Source organism: Mus musculus, chromosome 8 (assembly GCF_000001635.26).
Source record: "Mus musculus strain C57BL/6J chromosome 8, GRCm38.p6 C57BL/6J".
Classification (NCBI taxonomy): domain Eukaryota; kingdom Metazoa; phylum Chordata; class Mammalia; order Rodentia; family Muridae; genus Mus; species Mus musculus.
The window spans coordinates 61031976-61053242 of NC_000074.6; the positions used below are offsets into that span (position 1 = coordinate 61031976).

Here is a 21267-nt window from a genome sequence, read left to right on the forward strand (position 1 = left end):
GTAATGAACTATCTTTTTTAAATTTCTTTTTTTCATTTATTCACTTTATATATCAATTATTGCCCTCATCCCTAGTCACTCTCTCTCACAATTCCTCCTCCCTCTCAGTTTCCCCCTCCCCCAGTCCTTTCCTCATCCCCCCTTTCTCCTCTGAGATGGTGGAGGCCCCACCCCCACCCCGCCCCCAGGTATCTCCCCACCCTGGCATGTCAAGTCTCTACAAGGCTAGATGCATCCTCTCCTACTGCCAGACAAGGCAGCCCATCTAGAAGAACATTTCCTACAAAAGGCAATAGCTTTTGGGCTAGCCCCCACTCCATTTGTTCGGGACCCACACGAAGACAAAGCTGCACATCTACTACATATGTGCTGGGAGACCTAGGTCCAGCCCCTGCATGCTCTTCAGTTTTTGGCTCAGTCTCTAAGAGCCCCCAAGGGCCCAGGTTAAGCTGACTCTGTTGGTCTTTCTGTGGAGTTCCTATTTCCTTGGAGGGCCCTCAGTCCTTCCCCCATCTGTTCCATGAGAGTCCCCAAGCTCCATCCAGTGTTTGTGGGTCTCTGTATCCTTCTCAGTCAGCTGTTGGGTGGAGCATCTCAGAGGACAGCTTTGCTAGACTCCTGGCTGTAAGCATAAGAGTATCACTAGTAGTGTCAGGGATTGGTGCTTGTTCATGGGATGGATCTCTAGTTGGCCCACTTATTGCTTGGCCACTCTCCCAGTATCTGCTCTGTCTCCTGTTCCTACATGTCTTGTAGACAGGATAGATTTTGAGTTGAAAGTTTTATGGATGGGTCAGTGTACCTATTGCTCCACTGTGGTTTTTGCCTTGCTTCTGGGGGTGGCATCTTCAAATTCTACATCCCCATGCTTTGAATAACAGCTAAGGTCGCCCCCATTGATTCTTGGGTGCCTCCCCTTTTTCAGGTCTCTGGCATGTCCTCGAGTTGCTCCCTTCCTCCCCACCCCCACCAGTTGCAGATTTCCATTCATTCTCATGGCCATTTGCCCATCTCTTCTGTCCCTCCCCACACCTGATCCTGAAACACCCCCCATCCCCGCTCCCAGCCAGTTCCCTCCTTCCCTCTGCCTCCTATGACTATTTTATTCTCCCTTCTAAGTGGGATTCAAGCATCCTCGCTTAGGCCTTCCTTCTTGTTTAGCTTCTTAGGGTCTCTGGAGTATGCATGGTACCTGTAGTTTATGGCTAATGTCCACTCATAAGTGAGTACATACCATGCATGTCTATTTAGGTCTGGGTTACCTTACTCAGGATGATATCCTCAAGTTTTATCCATTTGCCTGCAAAATTCATAATTTGTTTTAAATAGCTGAATAGTATCCCATTGTGTAGATGTACCACATTTTCTTTATCCATTCTTTTATTGAGGGACATCTAGGTTGTTTCTACTTGCTGGCTATTACGAATAAAGCAGCTATGAACATAGTTGACCAAGTGTCCCTGTGATAAAGTGGGGCATCTTTTGGGTATATGACAAGCAATGGTATAACTAGATCTTGAGGTAGAAGTATTCTTAGTTTTCTGAGAAATAACCAAATTGATTTCAAAAGTTGTACAAGTTTTCACTCCCACTAGCAATGGAAGAGTGTTCCCCTTGTTCCACATCCTTGTCAGCATGTGCTATCATTTATTTTTTATCGTAGCCATTCTACGTGGAATCTCAGAGTTGTTTTGATTTGCATTTCTCTGATGACTAAGGACTTTGAACATTTCTTTAAGTGTTTCTTGGCCATTCAAGATTCCTCTGTTGAGAATTCTTTGTTTAGCTTTGTACTTCCTTTTTAATTTATTTATTTGGTTGTTGTTTTGTTTATTTTGTTGTTGCTTTTGGTTTTTGTTGTTTTTATTTTTTTCAAGGCAGGATCTAACGATATAGCACTGGTTGTTCTGGAACTCGATGTACTAGGCTGGCCTCGAACTCACAGAGCTCTGTCTACCCGCTCTTCCTCCATAGTTCTGTGACTAAAGGTGTGCATCACCGCACTCAGAGTGATATCTTTTCTAACATTTTCTTCTCTTTCAATCTAAGCTTATTGCAGAAGAATTTTGTCTAAAAACACTTTCAAAGTTTGGACCACAGCCTCTCCCAGGTAAATTACATTTCACATGAAACTTTTCATCTGGTTGTAATACTCAAGACTAGATATGCTACTATAAATAGAGAAAACAAATTGGGATGGTTTTAGAATAAATTTAATCTAAAGTAAATATTAAATATAGTGTTGTACAATATAAGAGTTTAAAAAGTTTTTATTTGCTGTCTTATTTAGATGAAATCTGACTTGAAAATCTTTACCAAAGTTTAGTTGAATTTTGAGAACATTGTCTAAAATATAAATGTCTCACTAAGGTGTAAATTGTTATGTAAAACATTTTTCTTTAAGAAATATTTTATATTCTAAATTTTTAAAAGTAAATTATTGAGAGGTCAACTATTTTACTACAGGTAAGTTTTATTTCAATTTTGACCATTTGATTGGTCATGCTCCTACTGTATCTAGAGAACTCATTTTTTAAATATATTCACAGATAGCTGCTACTATGCTTTATAGAGGTGTGGGTGTGCGTGCTCATGTGTGAGAGGGTGCATGTATGGGCACATTGCTTGCCCACAGCCCAGTCTTGTGGGAGCATTTATTTCAGTTGAGGTTCCCTTTCCCAAAACGACTCTAGTTTGTGTCAAGGTGGCATAAAACTAGCCACATAAAAAAACACAGTTTCATAAAAGTTGACTACATTGTATGACTAATGTGTGGTTATAAAGAATTTTTTAGAAGAAACATTATTCCAATTTTAATAAGTACTTTCATGTTTTGATATATTTTCTTGTCATAACATGCTCAATGAGTTTGAATAAGACTATATTATAAACAGTTTTTATACCCAACATAATATAGTGAACATTTTCTAATAAATTTTTCTTTCAAGATGAATTTAATGTTAGCTTTTCATTGTGATCTACCATTTAATTTTTTCTTTCTCCTTGTGAAAATGAATGCTTTTTGAAAGAGATTGATTTAAATTATATTAGTACATACTAAAAATCCTGAGTTATAGAGGGGGCTGGAAAATAAAGAAAGCAGCTCCTCGGGCTGTGGGGAGCTTAACCAGAGGGACCTTTACAGAAGTGGAAAACAGGAGGCGGGAAAGGGTTGGATTAGCCATGGGGGTACAGGCTATTTGACTTGGAGGTTTTTAATTGAAGTTTATCTATTTTCTGGAACTTTGGGGGGGTCTTAGATTATTCAGTTCTTGTGACAGCTTCATAGGATGCATTTTACATATATATATATATGTGTGTGTGTGTGTGTGTGTGTGTGTGTATATATATATATATTTTACTGTACAATTTATCCAGAGAACTCAATTTTTTAATATATTTACAGATAGTTGCTACTGTGTCCCACAGAGGAGTGTGCGTGTGTGTGTGTCTGTGTGTATGTGTGTGTCTGTGTGTGTGTGTGTGTGTCTGTGTGTGTGTGTGTGTGTGTGTGTATGCTTATGTATGTGAAAGGGTGCAGGTCTGGGTACATAGTGAGCCTATGTGTATGCCAAAGAACAACTTTAGGAATCATCCTCAGAAATATCCTTCCTTGTTGTAGAGCTAACCATTAGGTTATACTGGCTGACCAGCATGCCCCAGGGCTCTGACTGTCTCTGCTTCCCCATTAATGAGACTATAATGTCATGCCACAACTCACAGTTTTATATGGCAGTTTTATATGTGTGTTAAGGAGCCCTCATGCCTGTGAAGCAAGAGCTTGCCTATGGAGCTATCTTCCCAAAAGCATTAGCTTAGAATAGTTAGTCTTATTTTTTTTTAAAAAATTGATATTTGCTAAAATGAAAATGAAAATGTACCATCCTTGAAGACTTTGGCACTAAAGATTCAATGAAAAGAATTACTAGAAAAGAATTGCTTGTCTTTTCATGTAGGTAAAAGACCAGCATCAGGACAAGGTGTCAGTTCTTTTGTCCCTGCTCAGAAAATCACAAAGCCTGCTGCTAAATACGGAGTGCCTTTAACATATAAGAAGTATGGAGATAAAAAGTTACTTGAGAAAAAACCACCCCCAAAACATAAACAGGTAAGATCCTTTTACAAACTGCTTGGTATCAAGTTCATCATGACCCCGTTCAATAACAGCTCCATGAGTTATCTTGATACTCAGAGTAGTCTTTATTTCCTTCCTAAGGAAAGTTGTTCTACTTCATCCATCCTCTCTACTTAGGAGCCTTACAGAAGCATTGGACAGCCATTAAGTAAATACATTGAGTAAACAACCAGTGTAATAAAATGTAGCATTATAAATGAAGGCCTTCTTGAACATTTGATTGCATAGAAGTAAGAATAATAAGTAAGTAACAATACCTTTGGTATTGTTGTAAAATAGTAGAACATTTGTGTATCTCAGAATTCACAGTCAAATAAATCAAAATCTTAAAGCAGATTGGACACCAACAGATATGTGAAGGAAGCTGTCTTTGTGGCACTGCTGAAATTCAGCTGGAAACTGACAGGGTATAGGTACAACTTTTGCAAGGTACCTGCAGGAGTGAGTGACACAGTGTCTTCCCACATGCTTCACTAACAGACAAGAAGCACTGGGCAGGAGAGACACTCGTTCCTTCTGTAGTGTCTCCTTCATTATCTGCTTATGTGCAGTGAGCAAAGGAAAATTGTTAGCACGCCTGGCTGTGGTAGTGGAAGCAGGGCTGTATACAAGGGTAATGTAACTGGCATGCTGGCTTTATCTGTTTTATTTTTCCTACTATGGACCAGTGCCATCACATCCTTTTCTCTCTTTGGTCATCAAAAGAAAGCCAGGACTGAAGACCTTCCTATTTCTTGATCTTTAAATTCTCTAAGGCTCTGATCATACCCTAATCGTCACACCTCAATATTACTGATAGATCTGATCTGATCTGATCCTCCCCTCCTCTCCTCTTTTGTTTTCTTTCCTGTTTTGTTTTTTAAAAGAATTTCTCTGTGTAACCCTGGCTGTCCTTGAACTCCTCTGTAGACCATTCTGGGCTTGAACTCACAGAGATGCACCTGCCTCGGCCTAGAATGCTGGAGTTAAAGACACATATTCACTACTGCCAGACAGGTCTTTGGTAGTTTTTAAGTTCTTCAACTACGTAGTTTCTTATATGCCAAACCTTTAAAGATAATACTCGCTCATTTTTCTTTGGAACTTGGCTTGTCCCTAAACTCTCTAGCATTCTCATGTGGTGTCTTTTTTCTAAAACTGGATCTAGGTAGTGTGGTAATGCTCTCCTTATTGACAGTAGACCCTTCCTGCTCCAGTGTTCATGATTTCCTTCTAGACTCTGCATTACCTGCTTCTGAGCTGTAGAAGGGTCATCTGCAGACCCATGTTCTTTTTACAGAGTTTAACATCTGACTCACTCACAGTTTTCTTTATATTATCATAATTTTAGATGGCTTCAGGACCCCCAAAAGATGATATAATGCATACATTTTATATTTTTGCTCATTCTCATTTATTTACCTTGTTTCTCACCTTACTGTTGAGCATTCAGGGAATATCCTTACTCCTGTAAACATGAACTCTATCCTTCCATTTGTTCCAAAACTCCTGGTAGTCATCACTGACTGCTCTTTTGGTACTGTGTGCTCTTAGCAATGCTTTCACAATATAGTGAGTTGTTTCTTATCACTTCTTCTGATTTAGTTCTAGCCACTTTGGTTCTCACATAGGTAATAATGTCTTAACTGGTTTTCTGCTTCCATGGTTTGAGGGCTGAGAAGACTGAACCACTGTGTTAGAGTGAAGCTCAGTTTTTCACCTCAGTCAACGGCCTCTTGGCAATGGGATGCTCCTCAGAGCCCTCTGACAGCCTTCTGACCTCTCAGAGCCTGATTTCCTACTTCTTCCATGCTGGTGGACGGCAGCCCTGAGCGAAACCATTTTTTTTTTATTATCAACATGCTCAGTGCTGCTTGAAAAATCATGGATTTTTTTTCTTGCTGTTTTCTTCCTGTGATAATTTGAATAAGAATGGCTACCATAGGCACATATATGTGAATTCTGTCCGCGGTGGGGAGGACTGCTTGGAAAGGATTAGGATGGATGGCCTTGTTGGAAGAGGTGTGTCTCTGGGGGCAGGTTTTGAAGTTTCAAAAGTCTCATGTGATTTCCAGTGTTCTCTCTCTGCCTCAAGGTTATGCACCAAGATGTGAGCTCTCTGTTGTTTCTGCACTCTACTCTGTCCATGCCATTGTGGACTCACACCCTCTGAAACCATTACCCAAATTAGACACTTTCTAAGATGCCCTGTTCATGGTGTTTTATCACACTAATAGAAAAGAATAATAAAAGATAACTAAAGACAATATCTGTATTCACAATTCACTTTGTGATTATACCGTATCAATAATAGCCACCTCTTTCCCACATTTGTAATCTATGTTGGGAATCTACTGTGCTTTGTTTGTCTCCACATTATTATCAAATGCTTGTTTGTTTAGTAATAGTGTTTCTCCTATCTCTGTGTATAAACCTCAGGAGTATGAAGGTTTTATTATATTGGTCACCAAAAATTGCCACTGAAAATATATTCTGACCTGTAATAAGCTTTCTATACATATTTATTGAATAAGTGAATAAATGAGTGGTAACTTAGGCATCACGTCACTTTGAGACCTTAGTTTTTTCAAAGAACTGATATCCAACATCTTAGTGAAACTCATGTTAGAAAAATCATCTTCTCTTTATTTGTACTTTTAGTAAGATTTTGTTTTTACTTTTATGTGTATGATTGTTTTGCCTGCATGTACGTTTGTGCACTGCTGCATTTGCAGTGCCCATGAAAACCAGAAGACTGCATTGGATCTCCTGAGACTAGAATTACAAATGGTTGTGAGCCACCATGTGGGTGATGGGACTTGAAAGAAGGTCCTATGGAAGAGCATCAAATGTGCTCTTAACTACTGGGCTGTCTCTCCTGTCCTTCCTATCATTTGTAGCAAGTTCATGAGTACTGAGAAACAACTGGAGACAAAATGATAATAGTAGACTTCCTTAATCACACCAGAGAATGTTATGATAAAATCAATCATAAAAAAAATTCTCATTATTTATTTATTTATTTGTTTATTTATTTATTTATTAGTTAGTTAGAAAAGACCCATAGCTTGCTAGGATCATTAGTAGCTAAACACACTAAAACTTAATAAAATCTCTTTAACTTCCTATTATAATCTAAAAATTGAAATTATTAGATTAGAAACAGGCTCTTGGAAGTAAAAATGTATATACTAGATCCATGTCCAAAGTACTGCTGTGTAAATTCCGTGCTCGCACTTAGGTGATGTGGAACTCTCAGGATTCCACCTTTTCCTGCTCCTAGATTCAGCATAGCAGCTAAGTGGGCCTCTCACCAGTTACTGACCATGCCCTGTAAGCACGTTGTCCTCTCTTTTGTTTGATCTGTTCCCTCCCCTCCTTTTGAGTGTTTTTTTTTGCCTTTTGTAGGCCCAAGTCCCTTCAGTATCGCACTGTTTTCTTATAAGCCCTTGCCGGGTAAAATACTTATGTTCTCATCGCTTATCATTTAACTATGGAAACAATAAAATCCCTTGAGGGAACAAAAACCTACAGGAGCCACTTGTTTACGATGAGTGCTCTAGCTTTACCTTCTAGATTAACAAATAGGATGCTGGCATCATAGCCAAGGACACTGTCACATTGGCAGCAGTGGCATTTATGTTTAAAGTTTCCCAGTGATCAAAGGGATAGAAATGTTATAAATATGCTAATACTCTTTACCACAGACCTTTTTCATTTTTTTCCTCATGGTCTTCTGCCCCTGCCAATGGACAATAGGACAAATCTCCTTATCAGAACTTCTTCAGGACCTTATGTATATTCTTCTAATGCCATGTTTATTAGAATGTCATCTTTTGGGCAGTTTTATACATGTTTGCACAAAATGGCAAGTTTCTCAGTTTTTTTAAATGAATAAACGATTGAATGAATTAAATTCCTATTAGGAAAGCAATCCCCTTTATTTTCTAACTATACTAAATAGGATGAAAGGACAAATAAAACCCCTACTTTTAGGCACAACTAAACCAGTGTTCTTTGAGATGTTCCTTCGTGGGTATGGTATATAATGTATGTGTGTATGTGCTGTGTATAATATATGTGTGTATGTGGTAGCCAGCCATCAACTTCAGGTACCTTCTGTCCCTCTACACTTTATTTCTTGAGACAGGGTCTCTCAGGAAGCCAGAAACTCACTATTTTGACTAGGTTACTGGCCCACAGCTTCTAAGGTTACGGATAAACATCAGAAAGCCTGGCTTTTGTGTGGATAATGATTTAGAGTAAGTATTTCAGCATCTAGTAATAAATAAAAAACAACTTTTGAAATAGATTCTTTGCATACATAGATAATTTGGGTGATAACAACTTGGTTTCTTGTGAAGCACATTGGTATTTGAAGTTATTTTAATATAATCATGTCATTTTTTTCCATGAAGTATTTGGATAAATCTGAAATTGACTTACTGTGCTTTTGACAACTTTGAAAAATAAAAGAAGGGAGAAACACATTTTCAGTATCCAAACAATGCCTTTCTTTAAGCAAATTCTATGTATTTCACTTGTTGTCATCAAAATTGCATTATAGTCTATTGCTATGAAATCAGTTAAGTTGACTTCACTGCTACAAATATGCTTTTAAAAAATTTTATGTTCCATACCAAAATTTCTTTACAAACATGTTTCATTTTTTATAGATTTTTAAAAAAATATTAATTAAAAGTAAATTTATTTCATAGATATTTTCAAGACCTATTTATTCCAAATAGTATTTACACATGCAACCTATGTTTAACAGTTGTAATATAGACATGCATAGCTTGTCTGATTTCTTGGGGATAAAACTCATATTGGCCATGGGTAAAAGAGGGCAGACATACTTGTGTCTTTAAATCAATAAGAAATACACACTTGTGTGAACCTGTAGAAATAGACTTGTTTTACCTCTTGGCCACACACTAGTCTGTAAAAAAGAAGGAAATGGGGGCTGAATTAATAATATGGTAAAGGTCCCTTATTGACCAGGACTGAAACCATGTGGTTTTTTGTATAGCTGATGGACTCAAATAAAGTGTTTTTATTAATGCTTCCTTCATTTTCAGTTAGTATTCCATGTACACAAGCTGCATGCAGTGGAAATTTTGTATTCCTAGTACTAATATTCAGAATAATAGATTCCACCTGTCATAACCTGAGTGATGGAGAAACTGGCTCAGATGATAAAGGCTACCTACTGGCTTTGGGGTTTTAGGCAAGGTTATCACTTTTTAAATTGTTTTTTGGTTCTGTTATTTTTGGGACCGGGTCTTTCTGTGTAATAGCCTTGGCTGTCCTAGAACTCACCTTGTAGACCAGCCTTGCCTGGAACTCATAGAAATCTTCTTGCCTCTGTCTCCCAGGTGTTGGGACTAAAGGCATGTGCCACCAAGTCCACCACTTTCTGAATTTTTTTAAGCAAATAAGCCTGATTTTTCTAAGCCAACCCATTGAAAACTAAATAGTAACCAACACTTGAGATGTGCCATAACTTGTTTGTAAAAGATGTAACCTAACACAAATTCACTGTACAACAGAGACTATTTGCTTGATGACACAGAACATACACTTGCAGTGGTAAAAAGGATTTTATTCTGTATATTTTACTACAACAAAAGAGAATCGAAGTAAAGTTATGAAAATTTTAAAGAATTATAGAAACAAAACATAGCAACCAAATAGATAGGAAACCTGTCAAGCGTCATACCACAGATATAGACTGAGGAAGCAGCAAGTTTTGCGGTATTTTAGTTTTCTGAAGCAGGCTTCCACAGCCTCCTCATCTCCCAGAACCCTTGCTCTTTCTTTCTTCCTGAAGAGCTGAGGTGGTGTCAGCTAGTAGCACACTGCCTGACTGGGAGATAGTAAGTGCCTATTGCTCACTTTTCTTGAATGATTCCTTTTTAAATTAGTTTTCTTAAAAAAGGCCACTTCCCTGAAAAACTATGAAACATCTTTTATATTGAGATTTGCAGTAGTTTATGGGAGGTTGGCATATTTTCACTGGAGGTGCAGGCATTTCTTTAAGGCTGCTGACACTAAGCCACCAGAGGGAGCTGCAGGAGCATGTGTTAGCAGTGGGCTCACTTTCATTTGTTTTTGTTTTGTAGGTGACAGAAACCAGAACAATTTCCTTAGTATGGTATTTCTGTGTATCTCTTCAGTGTAGAAATAGCATTCTGAAAGTAATCAGATGATCTCAGAGGGCCAGCTTGGCATTTTATCCCATAAATACTCTCTATGTAAGACAATAGAGAAGATCAAATAATTTATAACCCATCGATAATATGCAGCCATCTTGAACACCTTCTTCTTGGGCTAGTCGACTCACGACAAAGTCTGACAACCTGAATTTGATTGCTGCTGGAGGAGGGGAGTCACTTTTCTTTGGGTGTGTGCCCTTAATATGTTGCTGGTGATTCATTGGCTAGACCCCCCCCCACACACACATGGGCATATATGGGTTATTAGACTCAGTTATAAAAACAAAAAAGAGAGGAAATTGAAATAGGTATGTGTGTTGATGGGGACCCAGGAGGAATTGGTGGGGAGAGATAAGAAAGAATGTACATGGCTCAAAATCATGTTGGGGCTTGGTGATACAAAAAGTGTTAGAGGTGAGAATTTGGGAGTATACATGATAAAAATGTACTGAATACATGTTAAAAATTTAAATATTGAATAAAATAATTATATATATATAATTATATATTGGTTTTTCAAGACAGTGTTTCTCTGTGTAGCCCTGGCTGTCCTGGAACTCACTCTGTAGACCAGGCTGGCCTCGAACTCAGAAATCCACCTGCCTCTGCCTCCTGAGTGCTGGGATTAAAAGTGTACACCACCACTAAATTGTTTTTAAATAAATCATTAAATATTTTAAAAATATGTTGTGAAAACAAAACTAGTTTGATGATAAGGAGCCCATTTTCATGATTTCTTTGAGGGTCATATTCCAGTTTCTTTAGTGAAAGGCATATCAAAAGGTAGTACAACAAATTTTGAAACATTTATGACCGTATTGGCTTTAACTTTTCCTACTTTAAACTTCCACAAATTTGTAATTTCCAAATGAGTGTCTTGCCTAATTTATCTAATTCGTAGCTTTATTTTATTTTATTTGTCCAGGCCCATCAAATTCCCGTGAAGAAAATGAATTCTGGAGAAGAAAGGAAGAAAATGTCTGAGGTATAAAGACACATGTGTGTTTATTTTAAAGCTTTTCAAAATAGTTCTTAAGACAACAGCAAACCCACTAATGTTATAGAGCAGTGCTTCTCAACCTAATTGCTTTGACCCTTTAATACAGTTCCTCATGTTGTGGTGACGCCCAACCATAAAATTATTTTCACTGCTACTTTCTTACTGTAATTTTGCTACTGTTATGAACCGTAACGTAATATCTGATATGTGACCCCTGTGAAAATGTCATTTTATCTTCCCAGGGGTCACGACCCATAGGTTGAGAATCACTGTTACAGAGCCTCTAACCCTTTCCACCTTGTTTCTTTCAAATATTTACAATATCTTGCTTTCTTCATTTCACATCTCCTTATTTCTTTTGGTGTCACTCTCGTGTTGATATATTTTCTTGATGAAAATATAAAAAGTAGAGATTATTAATAGAGCTGGGCAGTAGTGGCGCACATCTTTAATTTCAGCCCTCTGGATGCAGAGTCCAGCAGACCTCAGTCTGACGCCAGCCTGTTCTACAAAGCAAGTTCAGGACAATCAAGGCTACACAGAAAAACCCTGTCTTTAAAAAAATATATATGTATATATTGATATAAATATTCTCCTTTTGTTTAAGGAAGCAGCAAAAAAAAGAAGGTTGGAATTTATTGAGAAAGAAAAGAAGCAAAAGGATCAGGTAGTTGTTTGCCTTGTGTTTCTCCCTTTGCCTGGCTGTAGGGGATAAGAACCGGGTTCTGAGAAAATGTCTGAAACTGTTACAGATTAGGTTCCTGAAGGCTGAGCAGATGAAGCGGCAAGAGAAGCAGCGGGTAAGAGATGTCTCCACAGTGCATCTGCCCCTCCCCACACGTGCCTTATTTAAGGAAGCACACTGACTTGTATGTTATTGCTAAATGTATTCTATATGTTTTATATTAAGTAGTTGAAATGGTATTTTGTTTATTTTTCTTTCCCCAAAAGTTGGAGAGGATAAATAGGGCCAGGGAACAAGGATGGAGGAATGTTTTAAGGGCTGGTGGAAGCGGTGAAGTAAAGGTAGGCATTTGATCCCAATCGAGTAAACTGTTGTTTGTCTACAGTCTCCTCTTCTGTAAAATGTGTATGACTTTCTTCATGTACCAATAACATTTATCTAGAATTCTGTAGCATTTATTATGCTTTATTCCTTATCTGTGTATATTTAATATGTAATGTAATAATAAACAATAATTCGTGTGTGACATTTATAAAATCGGTTAAAACTTTCATGTGGTGGCTGTAATACAGATTTTACCCCCAAGGGAATTTCACAAATCAAATACAAAATCAAATATGCTCATTAGAACTTTTCACATAACCTTGAAAATTAATTCTCAGAAGATTTCCTTAACTGGCCACTGCTAGACTCTCCAGGATAGCTGTCCCCACCTCTATGGTGCTCTTCTGCCCCACTTCTGCTGAGCAGCAGGACTGACTTCCTAAGTGTGTGCACTGCACCTGCTGATTCTCCTGTCTTCCACTTACTCTCCTTTCTCCATTGCCAGCTCCCCTCTTTGTCCACTGCCTCTCTGCCTCCATTCTTTTACCTGGATAGCCAGTCACCTCAACAGCCATTTACCTAGTTTCTTTGGTTCACATGTTCCCTTTAGGCAAATGTGACTCTGGAACCTTGGAGAACTTAACTGTTTTGAGTTTATTTTCAAAGCCCAGAGCTTCCCTGCTTTCTCAGAAATGTCTTCAGCCATCCTTGTTCTGTCAGCTGCCTTCTCCCCCTTTGCTTTCAGAAGTACAGGCCTGTATTCGATACTCATAAGCTTAATCCTGAACCAGTCCCAGGGATTCCCTTCCCTAGGATGTGCACCCTGCGTTCCCTCCCCTTGGGTTCTGAGTAGAACTTGCTGATGGTAGCTCCTGTTACTAGATTACATTATGTGATAAAGGGGCACTCCCGTGATTACACTGACAGAGCGACTCCTTTATAGGAGACTGGAAAGGGAAAAGAAGCGTAGGAACATGTGTCTGCTGACCTGGACGGTAGCCACCAGCATGGATGTGGCAAGAAAGCATAGCTGGCTTCTGGATTATAACTGATCTCTAGCCAGTAACTAAGGAGAAACGACTCTCCTAGAGCCAGAGAGCTCTGAGATGCTGAGCCTCAGATATGAATGTAGCCCCCTCTGACTTAGAGCTTAATATACCTACCTAAATCATATACCTGCCTAAACCAGGGAATTAGATAATAAACCGATATTGTTTTAAGCTGCTTAGTTTGGAGTGAGTTTTTGCACAGCTGTAGGAACGGATGCATATCCTTTGTACTGTCATTTTTCTCTTGACAGTGAGCCAGCTGTTGCTCAGCTTGCAGTTAAACTGTCAATTCACATGTCTGTTGCTCGCACTAGCCTCTCAGTGTTGAAGTAGACAAGAGGTGGTTTTCAAAATGGACTGCTAACCATTCTTGTTTCTTCTCTCAGAGTTATGATGTGGACAAAAGTATGTTTTGTTTCTTTCACCTGTATGTATAGATATGCATATATATACTGTCCTCAATTTGTGTTGTTTCCTGTCTTTCAAGATGTTTCAGAAATTCAATTCGAATCTTTTTTTACAAGTCAGTACTTAGGTAAACGTGATATAGCACTGTAAGTACTTCAATTTTATATGAGTAGTACTTATTACTTCCTGGTCAATAAGCAGTAACTCAGGATTTGGTGCATGGTTTTGCTTTTGTTTGTTGATTGGTTGCTTTTTCTTTTCTTTTTTTTTTAAGACAAAAATTTATCTATTTTATGAATGTGAGTATACTGTTTCTGTCTTCAGACACACCAGAAGAGGGCATTGGATTCTATTGCAGATGGTTGTGAGCCACCATGTGGCTGTTGAGAATTGAACTCAGGACCTCTGAAAGAGCAATCAGTGCTCTTAACCCCTGAGCCATCTATCTCTCCAGCCCCCAGTTTCTTAGCTTTTTAAGACAGACTTTCTCTCTGTTACTCTGACTATCTTGGAACTCTCTCTGTAGACCTTGGTGCCCTTGAACACAAAGAGATCTGACAGCCTCTACCTCCCAAGTGCTGGGATTAAAGGTGTGTGCTACCTGGCTGAATTTGGTCCATGGTTAAAAATTAGCTTATTCTGAATTGAACTGTAGGCCAGGACTCTTATCCAGCATTTGTGCCAAATTCACCAACACTATTGAGAATTTGCTGGTTGCTTCCTTACTCCTTTAAAAACATTTTTTAAGGTTTATTTTATTTTATATGTGTGAGTATTTTGCCTGCATGTATGTATGTGCATCACAGCAATCTATTGGTCTCAAAGGTCCGAAGAGGGTGTCACATCCTCTGGGACTGGTGTTATGAGCTACCATATGAGAGATGAACTGAACCCATGTTATGTGCAAGAGACATTATTTTTGGATAGTTAGGTACTGTGTCTTTAATAACACTAGCTTCATTTTATAGAATTCTGTTATGCTTCTATGATAAGAAGTAAATTCTATTAATGTTTATACCTATTCCTAAGTTTAAAATATTTACTATGTCAGACTCTTTGATTTCTGCATAGTTGCCAAGGACATGGAGTTACAGTGTAATATGAGTCAAAGAAATTCCCAAAGTAGAGATAGATGAAAACTGAAAATGAAGATAATTCAATGTTTTATTATGTATAGACATTGTTGCTCAAAAGTATAAATAGCTGACTTTATTGGACAGTTGCAAAGTCCAAGATTTCTTGGCTAGGTGCCACTGTGCCTGGCTGGTTGATGTTTTCAATGTGTTGCTTATAGATTCTTTTTTTAAAAAAAAAAATACATAATTTGTACCAAGTTTTATCTAGTGATCATGATACGTAAGAAGTGTACCTCTTGTTAGAAGATACAGTGTAGTGTTATTCATTAGTAAAAACCTGTTTATACATAAAATAACATGGATCAGCCCATAAACATGCTGAGTTAAGAAAAATAGACAGAAGAGTACATATTGTATGATTGTATTCATATGTAATTTTAGAAAAGACAAATCCACACCATAGCAATAGAAAGGTCAGTGCTTTGTCATTGACTAAAGAGACATGAGGGCTCTATCTTGAAGTAATTGTGATAATGGCAGGGATTACATGAATAAGTATGTTCATCAGTACCATCAACTTGGTGCCTAAGAGGTTGCTCAGTGTGTGAAGGTGCTTACCACCAATCCCGGTGACCTGTCTGGGATCCCGAGGATCACATACTGGAAGGAGAGAGCTGACTCCTGTGTGTTGTCTTCTGACTGCCACACATGCCCCGTAGCATCCAGCAGCACAAATGTATAAACACAAATGAAATGCTAAGAATGTCCATCAGCCCATGCTTGTAATTGGGAAGATTTAATTGTGTACAAGCTAGGCCTCTGTAAAGGTGAGTTTTAGAAGATTGTGTTGCTTCAGCATTCTGACACAGTATTTTTAACATTTTGTATAAACATCTTTAAAGATGCTTACTTATGTTCACTTTACTAGAAAGAAATATAAGAATTATTTAAAGTCAAGGTCTTACCATCGAACAGAGTAATCAGTTGTGTAGATGTGACTACCTTTTAGCAGAATTCTAACTCTAAAATGAATATTTTTTAATTTCAATTTTATATCTGTGTATGTGCATGTGGAGGTAAGTCTGTGGGTGGAGACCAGAAGAAGGTATCAGATCTCCTAGCACTGCAGTTAGAGGTCATCGGTAGTGGTGAGCCACTGAGTATGTACTGTGAAGCACCTCTTACCCACTGACCCATCTCTCCAGCCCCACAGTGCATGTTCTGAGGATGTGTGTGTGAGAAGACCACTGGGATGGAGCGTCCACTTGGTTATCTTCCTGATTTCTGCCAACTTATATCCTGTCACTTCAATATCTGTTTTGTTCATTTGTTTGGTTGTTTTCTCTGTTTCTGTTTGTTTTATGAGGCAGGTTTTCTCTGTATAATAGCCTTGGCTGTCCTAGAACTTATAGACCAGAATGGCTTCAGACTCAGAGGTCCACCTTACCTTTGCCTCTCACATGACACAGTGCCCAGCTTGAACTGATTTTTAAAGTAGACTTTCTCATAAAATTTTATATATAGTATCAAGATGTTAAGACAAATTTACTCTCATTGGACTTGGCAGAATTTTTTTTATTTGATTCTAAAATTGGTTGTTTTATTTTGTTTAGTTTTGTAGAGGGAGAGTTTTGAGATAGTATTTCTCTATGTAGCCCTGGCTGTCCCAGAACTCACTTTGTAGACCAGGATGGCCTCAAACTCAAAGATCCACCTGGCTCAGCCTTCTCAGTGCTGGGATTAACAGTGTCCACCAACACCACCTAGCTTTAAAAGGTATCACTCAACTTACTCAGCTCTCTCAACTTAAGTACTATGAGATCATTGATTGTTTTTCTTTCAGTGAACTTCTGCGTTTATCATTCAGTCATTTCTGCAGAAAACACACTAGTCTGTTGAGCATTTGCCTCTTCATTGACAGTAGTCATTCATTGCTGTCTGTCATAGAGCAGCCCCTAGTTCTGCTTTTGTTTCTCACTCCCGCTTATGTGTGTAGTATTGATGATCTTAAAATGTTTCAGCATACTGGAAAGTTTATTTCGTGAATGCATTCTCCCAGGCTCGATATCGCTTAGCTTGTAACACCTTTTCTTTTCATTGTTTAATGCTCTGCTTATCTACCTTATAAGTGTGTTTATGATGGCACTTTCCTCCTCCACCTATTGAAGCACACACAAAACATACATATAGCTTATTTTAGTTACCTTGACTCTTTCCTTGTCTGTTTTTTTAAAAGATTGTTATCAAGACTAGGTTAAACAATATCTTTCTCCAACACTTTAAAAGTAAAATATATTTTTGCCTATGGCCATCTTTTTTTCTGGTGTGTGAATCTACTTACTACTTCATAGTACACCTACTTCATTTATTCATTCACAGTATGTCTAGAATGCTGGTTTACTTTTGTGGGTTTTTTCCAATTTGTATGAAAAATATGATGAGTAGGAATGTTTTTCCTCTTCTATATGATATAAAATAAACTTAAATCATGTATTTACCTTCATATCTACTTGGTGAACAGATTTGAGTATATCAAAAGTCATATGCATAGTTAATTAAAATTTTAGCTATGATATTAAATTCTGCTTGACTTCAAAACCACATATATTTAAACTTCACAAAAGTTATTCATGAAATGTAGGATATTAGCATATTTTAAAGGCTTCATAGTTAAGCTAAGGTTTTCCACAGTTATGTGAATTTAGTTTGTCACATTGAGTTATTCTTTACTGTTAGTAGCCAAGAATACTACTGTCTGATTGCTTATGTAAGAAAACCTTTTACTTTCGGCCATGCGTTTACCAATATGTTAAAACTAGGTAATTATTATTTTTAAGTTAAGCATTGAAACTGACTTTTTCTTTTAAGGATGGCTCAGGCCTCTTTGGTCCTCTAGATGAACATGGCATGTGAGAGCTCTTTGTTTATTCCCAGGCTTCCTTTTTTGGCATTGGAGGGGCTGTCTCTCCATCACCGTGTTCTCCTCGAGGCCAGTATGAACATTACCATGCCATTTTTGACCAAATGCAGCGGCTAAGAGCAGAAGATAATGAAGCAAGATGGAAGGGGGGAATCTATGGTCGATGGCTCCCAGAAAGGTATGGCTGTGCTCTGCTCAGGTTGCCTATGCATTGCTTCAGAGAAAGCCAGGAAAGTCACTGTGGCTATTTGTCTGCAGAGGAGTTCCACCTGGAGTTCGTCCAGGATTTCCCAGTGAGGCTTCAGGTCACTACCATTCCCCTGATGCTGGTGCTATTAGGAAAACTCTGAAAAGACTGAAGGCCGTGTCTAAGCAAGCCAGTACAAACAGGTTGGCCTGTGATGATCCATGATCCATCCTGTGTGCTTTTGTCATTTGTCATACCTACACTTGTAGAAGGTTTTTCCCAATGTCTAACTGAACATTTTTGCTCTCTGGGTATAATGAATCTTCATGTGCAAATTTGACCCTTGATTTACACTATGGCAAACGTGTAGCTCTTCCATTCAGCCTGATTATTGTGGCTTATTTTAATGTTTAGACAGAACATACTGTTTAGAAGATCATGAGATAACTATCTGCCAACATATAGTTGTAATAATTTTATCTACTTGATTTGAATAAATCATAGCATGAATTTAAATAGAATCACACTTTTCATAAAGCTCCAAAGCACATTTATCTTTTGTCTTTTCCTCATTCCCACTTTTCTCTTGGTTCTCTTAAAATGTTTCCTCTTCTCATTCATCTCTGATTTATATCTCTTTGTGATCTTTCATCAGATTTTTTTCACTGAATTAATTTGATGGTAATTGACAATAGCTTATATGTATGTCCTAATGGCATATCAATTATATTAGCCTCTTACCATTGACACCTTAAACTGTGTACTGCTACTTTTTGAGGAGTGATTTGCTTCTCATTTGTGTTTTTACACTGCTTTACTTTCTAAATCCTCTCCCCTCTACATTTCATTCTACAAGGCATCCTTAAGTAGGAAGGAGCTTAGTGGATACTCTATTGCTTTCTCATCCCTAGAAGCCCTTTCACTGTTCTACTGTGCCTGTAAACATGGTGATTCACTTTCTCAAACTTTCTTTGTCATTTAGACTACTGCCTATTTTTATGGTATATCCACCTTGTGAAATACTTGTAATCATCTTTCAAAATTTTTAAATTTTTCTTAAAGTAATAAATTTGAACATGGATATAGTGTATGGTGCTCCACCAATATCTTGCTACCTCTCAATGTCTTTACAAAAAGAAAGGAAGGATAATCATCCACCTCTTTGCTAAGGTAAACGACAAGGCTTGACTTAGAGAACTGACTCCCAATAAAGAGCACCATGACTGTTCTCCATCCCTGTCCCTCCCTTAGCCATGGCTGTGTTAGTGGTCTTGTTCCTGTTCTATCACAATTCTTAACCCATCTGAACTTCTTTGTATGTTACTCCCCAATCTAATTTCCTACTATCTATTTGTGGGTCGAAGGCCTATAATTCTGTTAATCTCAGGCCATGTTTTACTGATTCTCGGTGCTTTAAAGTATCTTTGTATCTGAACTTTTTTTTTTGAGACAGGGTGTCTTAGTCAGTGTTCTGTTGATGTTAAAAGACACCTTGACCATGACAACTCTTATAAAGGAAAACATTTAATTGGGGTTGACTTACAGTTTCAGAGGTTTAGTCTATCATGGCGGGAAACAAGAGGTCAAACAGACTTGGTACTGGAGAAGTACTAGACAAATAGCTGAGAGTTGAACATTTGTATCTGCAGGAACAGCAAGAGAGAGCCACTGGGCCTGGCTTGGGCCCTTGAAACTTCAAATCTACCTCCAGTGACACACTTCCTCCTACAAGGCCACATCTTCTAATCCTTTCTAATAGTGCCACTCACTATGGGCTTGTAGGGGCCATTTTCTTTCAAACCACCACAGAGGGCTTCTCTACATAGCCCTAGCTGTTCTGAAACTCACTCTGTAGACCAGGCTGTTCTCAGACTTAGAGAGATCAGCCTGCCTCAGCCTCCTCTAAGAGCTGGGTTTAAAGATGTGTGCCACAATGCTTGGCGACTTTATCTGAATTCTTAATAGAGTTTAATGGAGAAAATGAATAGTAAGTAAATTATTTTCTCCTCATCCCCATGAGCCTTCTACAAAAGATGATAACTTATGTTAAGTACCAGAGTTAATCAAACTCTGATTTTCATTGGATAAACTTTATTTCCCAGAACTGTGTTTCAGCTATTGTCATAGTTAGGGTTACTGTTGCTATGATGAAACTCCTGACCAAAGCTTACACGTCCATAGCATAGTTCATCATCAAAAGGAAGGCAGGACAGGAATTCAGACAGGACAGGCACCTAGAGGCAGAACTGAGGCAGAGGTCATGAAGGGATGCAACTTACATACTTGCTCAGCCTGCTTTGTTATAGAACCCAGGTTTAGTCCCACCCACAATGGGCTGGGTCCTCCCCAATCAATCACTAAGAAAGTACCTTACAGCCAGATTTTTTTCCCAATATTTTTTAAATTTAATTTTATTTTGTACTTATTCTCTTTACATCTAGCTCATCGCCACCATCCCAGTCACCCACTTTCACAATGCTTTCCCCATCCCCTCCTCCCCTTCTCCTCTGAGTAGGTGTGGGGAGAGGGGGATACCTGGCACTTCAAGTCTCTGCAAGGCTCTCCCACTGTGGCCAGACAATGCAGCACAGCTAGAAGAACATATTCTACATATAGGCAACAGCTTTTAGTGTAGCTCCTATTCCAGTTGTTAGGGGACCCACATGAAGACCAAGCTGAACATCTTCTACATATGTGTAGGGAGGCTTAGGTCCTCTTTGGTTTCTGGTTCAGACTCTTGAGAGCCCCAAGAGTTCAGGTCAGTTGATTCTGTTGGTCTTTCTGTGGAGTTCCTATCCCCTTTGGTATAGTCATCTTTACATCTTCCAAAGTACACTTTTAAACATATTAGGCAGATAGTGTCATGTGTACACAATCAGTGTGAAAAATCTAAGTCAAGGCTGCTATACATGTTTTTAGTGAGGTACTGTTCAATAATTCTAGTAGTGTATGCTAATTGGTGTGTTTTACTGGCAAACACTGCACATAGACCACAATGATAAATATATTTTACTTCTATGATAGTTGATGTCAGTGTCATCATGATGCTGAGAGATCGGAGGTTTTATCTAATGACAGATAGTGGTGTATACTCCAAGACTCTCAGAAAGAACCTTACCAAGTAGTTATACATTTCTAATGTCATGTCTGAGCATTGTACTTGATACTTTATCTACTGTCTTTGGCTCTAGCTTACATACACAGGGAGGTTCAGGGCATAATGCCATCTTACGTGGGTATATGCAGAGGCATGCTGAGTTCAGACCAGCTCCCCTTAATTGATCTC

The 21267-nt window shown here is 38.3% G+C and overlaps 1 protein-coding gene across 8 annotated transcripts in view; it reads left to right on the forward strand.

The window, feature by feature from the left end:
- The window catches only part of Nek1 (NIMA (never in mitosis gene a)-related expressed kinase 1), a 138193-nt gene that overhangs the window by 38819 nt on the left and 78107 nt on the right, over window positions 1–21267 (forward strand). For 3 of the 8 annotated variants that reach the window (XM_030243340.1, XM_006509294.3, NM_001293637.1), the window contains 8 exons: window positions 2050–2110; window positions 3957–4108; window positions 11258–11317; window positions 11940–11999; window positions 12085–12132; window positions 12284–12358; window positions 17809–17972; window positions 18053–18184. In XM_030243340.1, the coding sequence (XP_030099200.1) occupies window positions 2050–2110; window positions 3957–4108; window positions 11258–11317; window positions 11940–11999; window positions 12085–12132; window positions 12284–12358; window positions 17809–17972; window positions 18053–18184 (752 nt within the window). The remainder of the gene's footprint in view (window positions 1–2049; window positions 2111–3956; window positions 4109–11257; window positions 11318–11939; window positions 12000–12084; window positions 12133–12283; window positions 12359–17808; window positions 17973–18052; window positions 18185–21267) is intronic. The other 5 variants (NM_001293638.1, NM_175089.4, XM_030243338.1 and 2 more) reach the window with 4 other exon arrangements.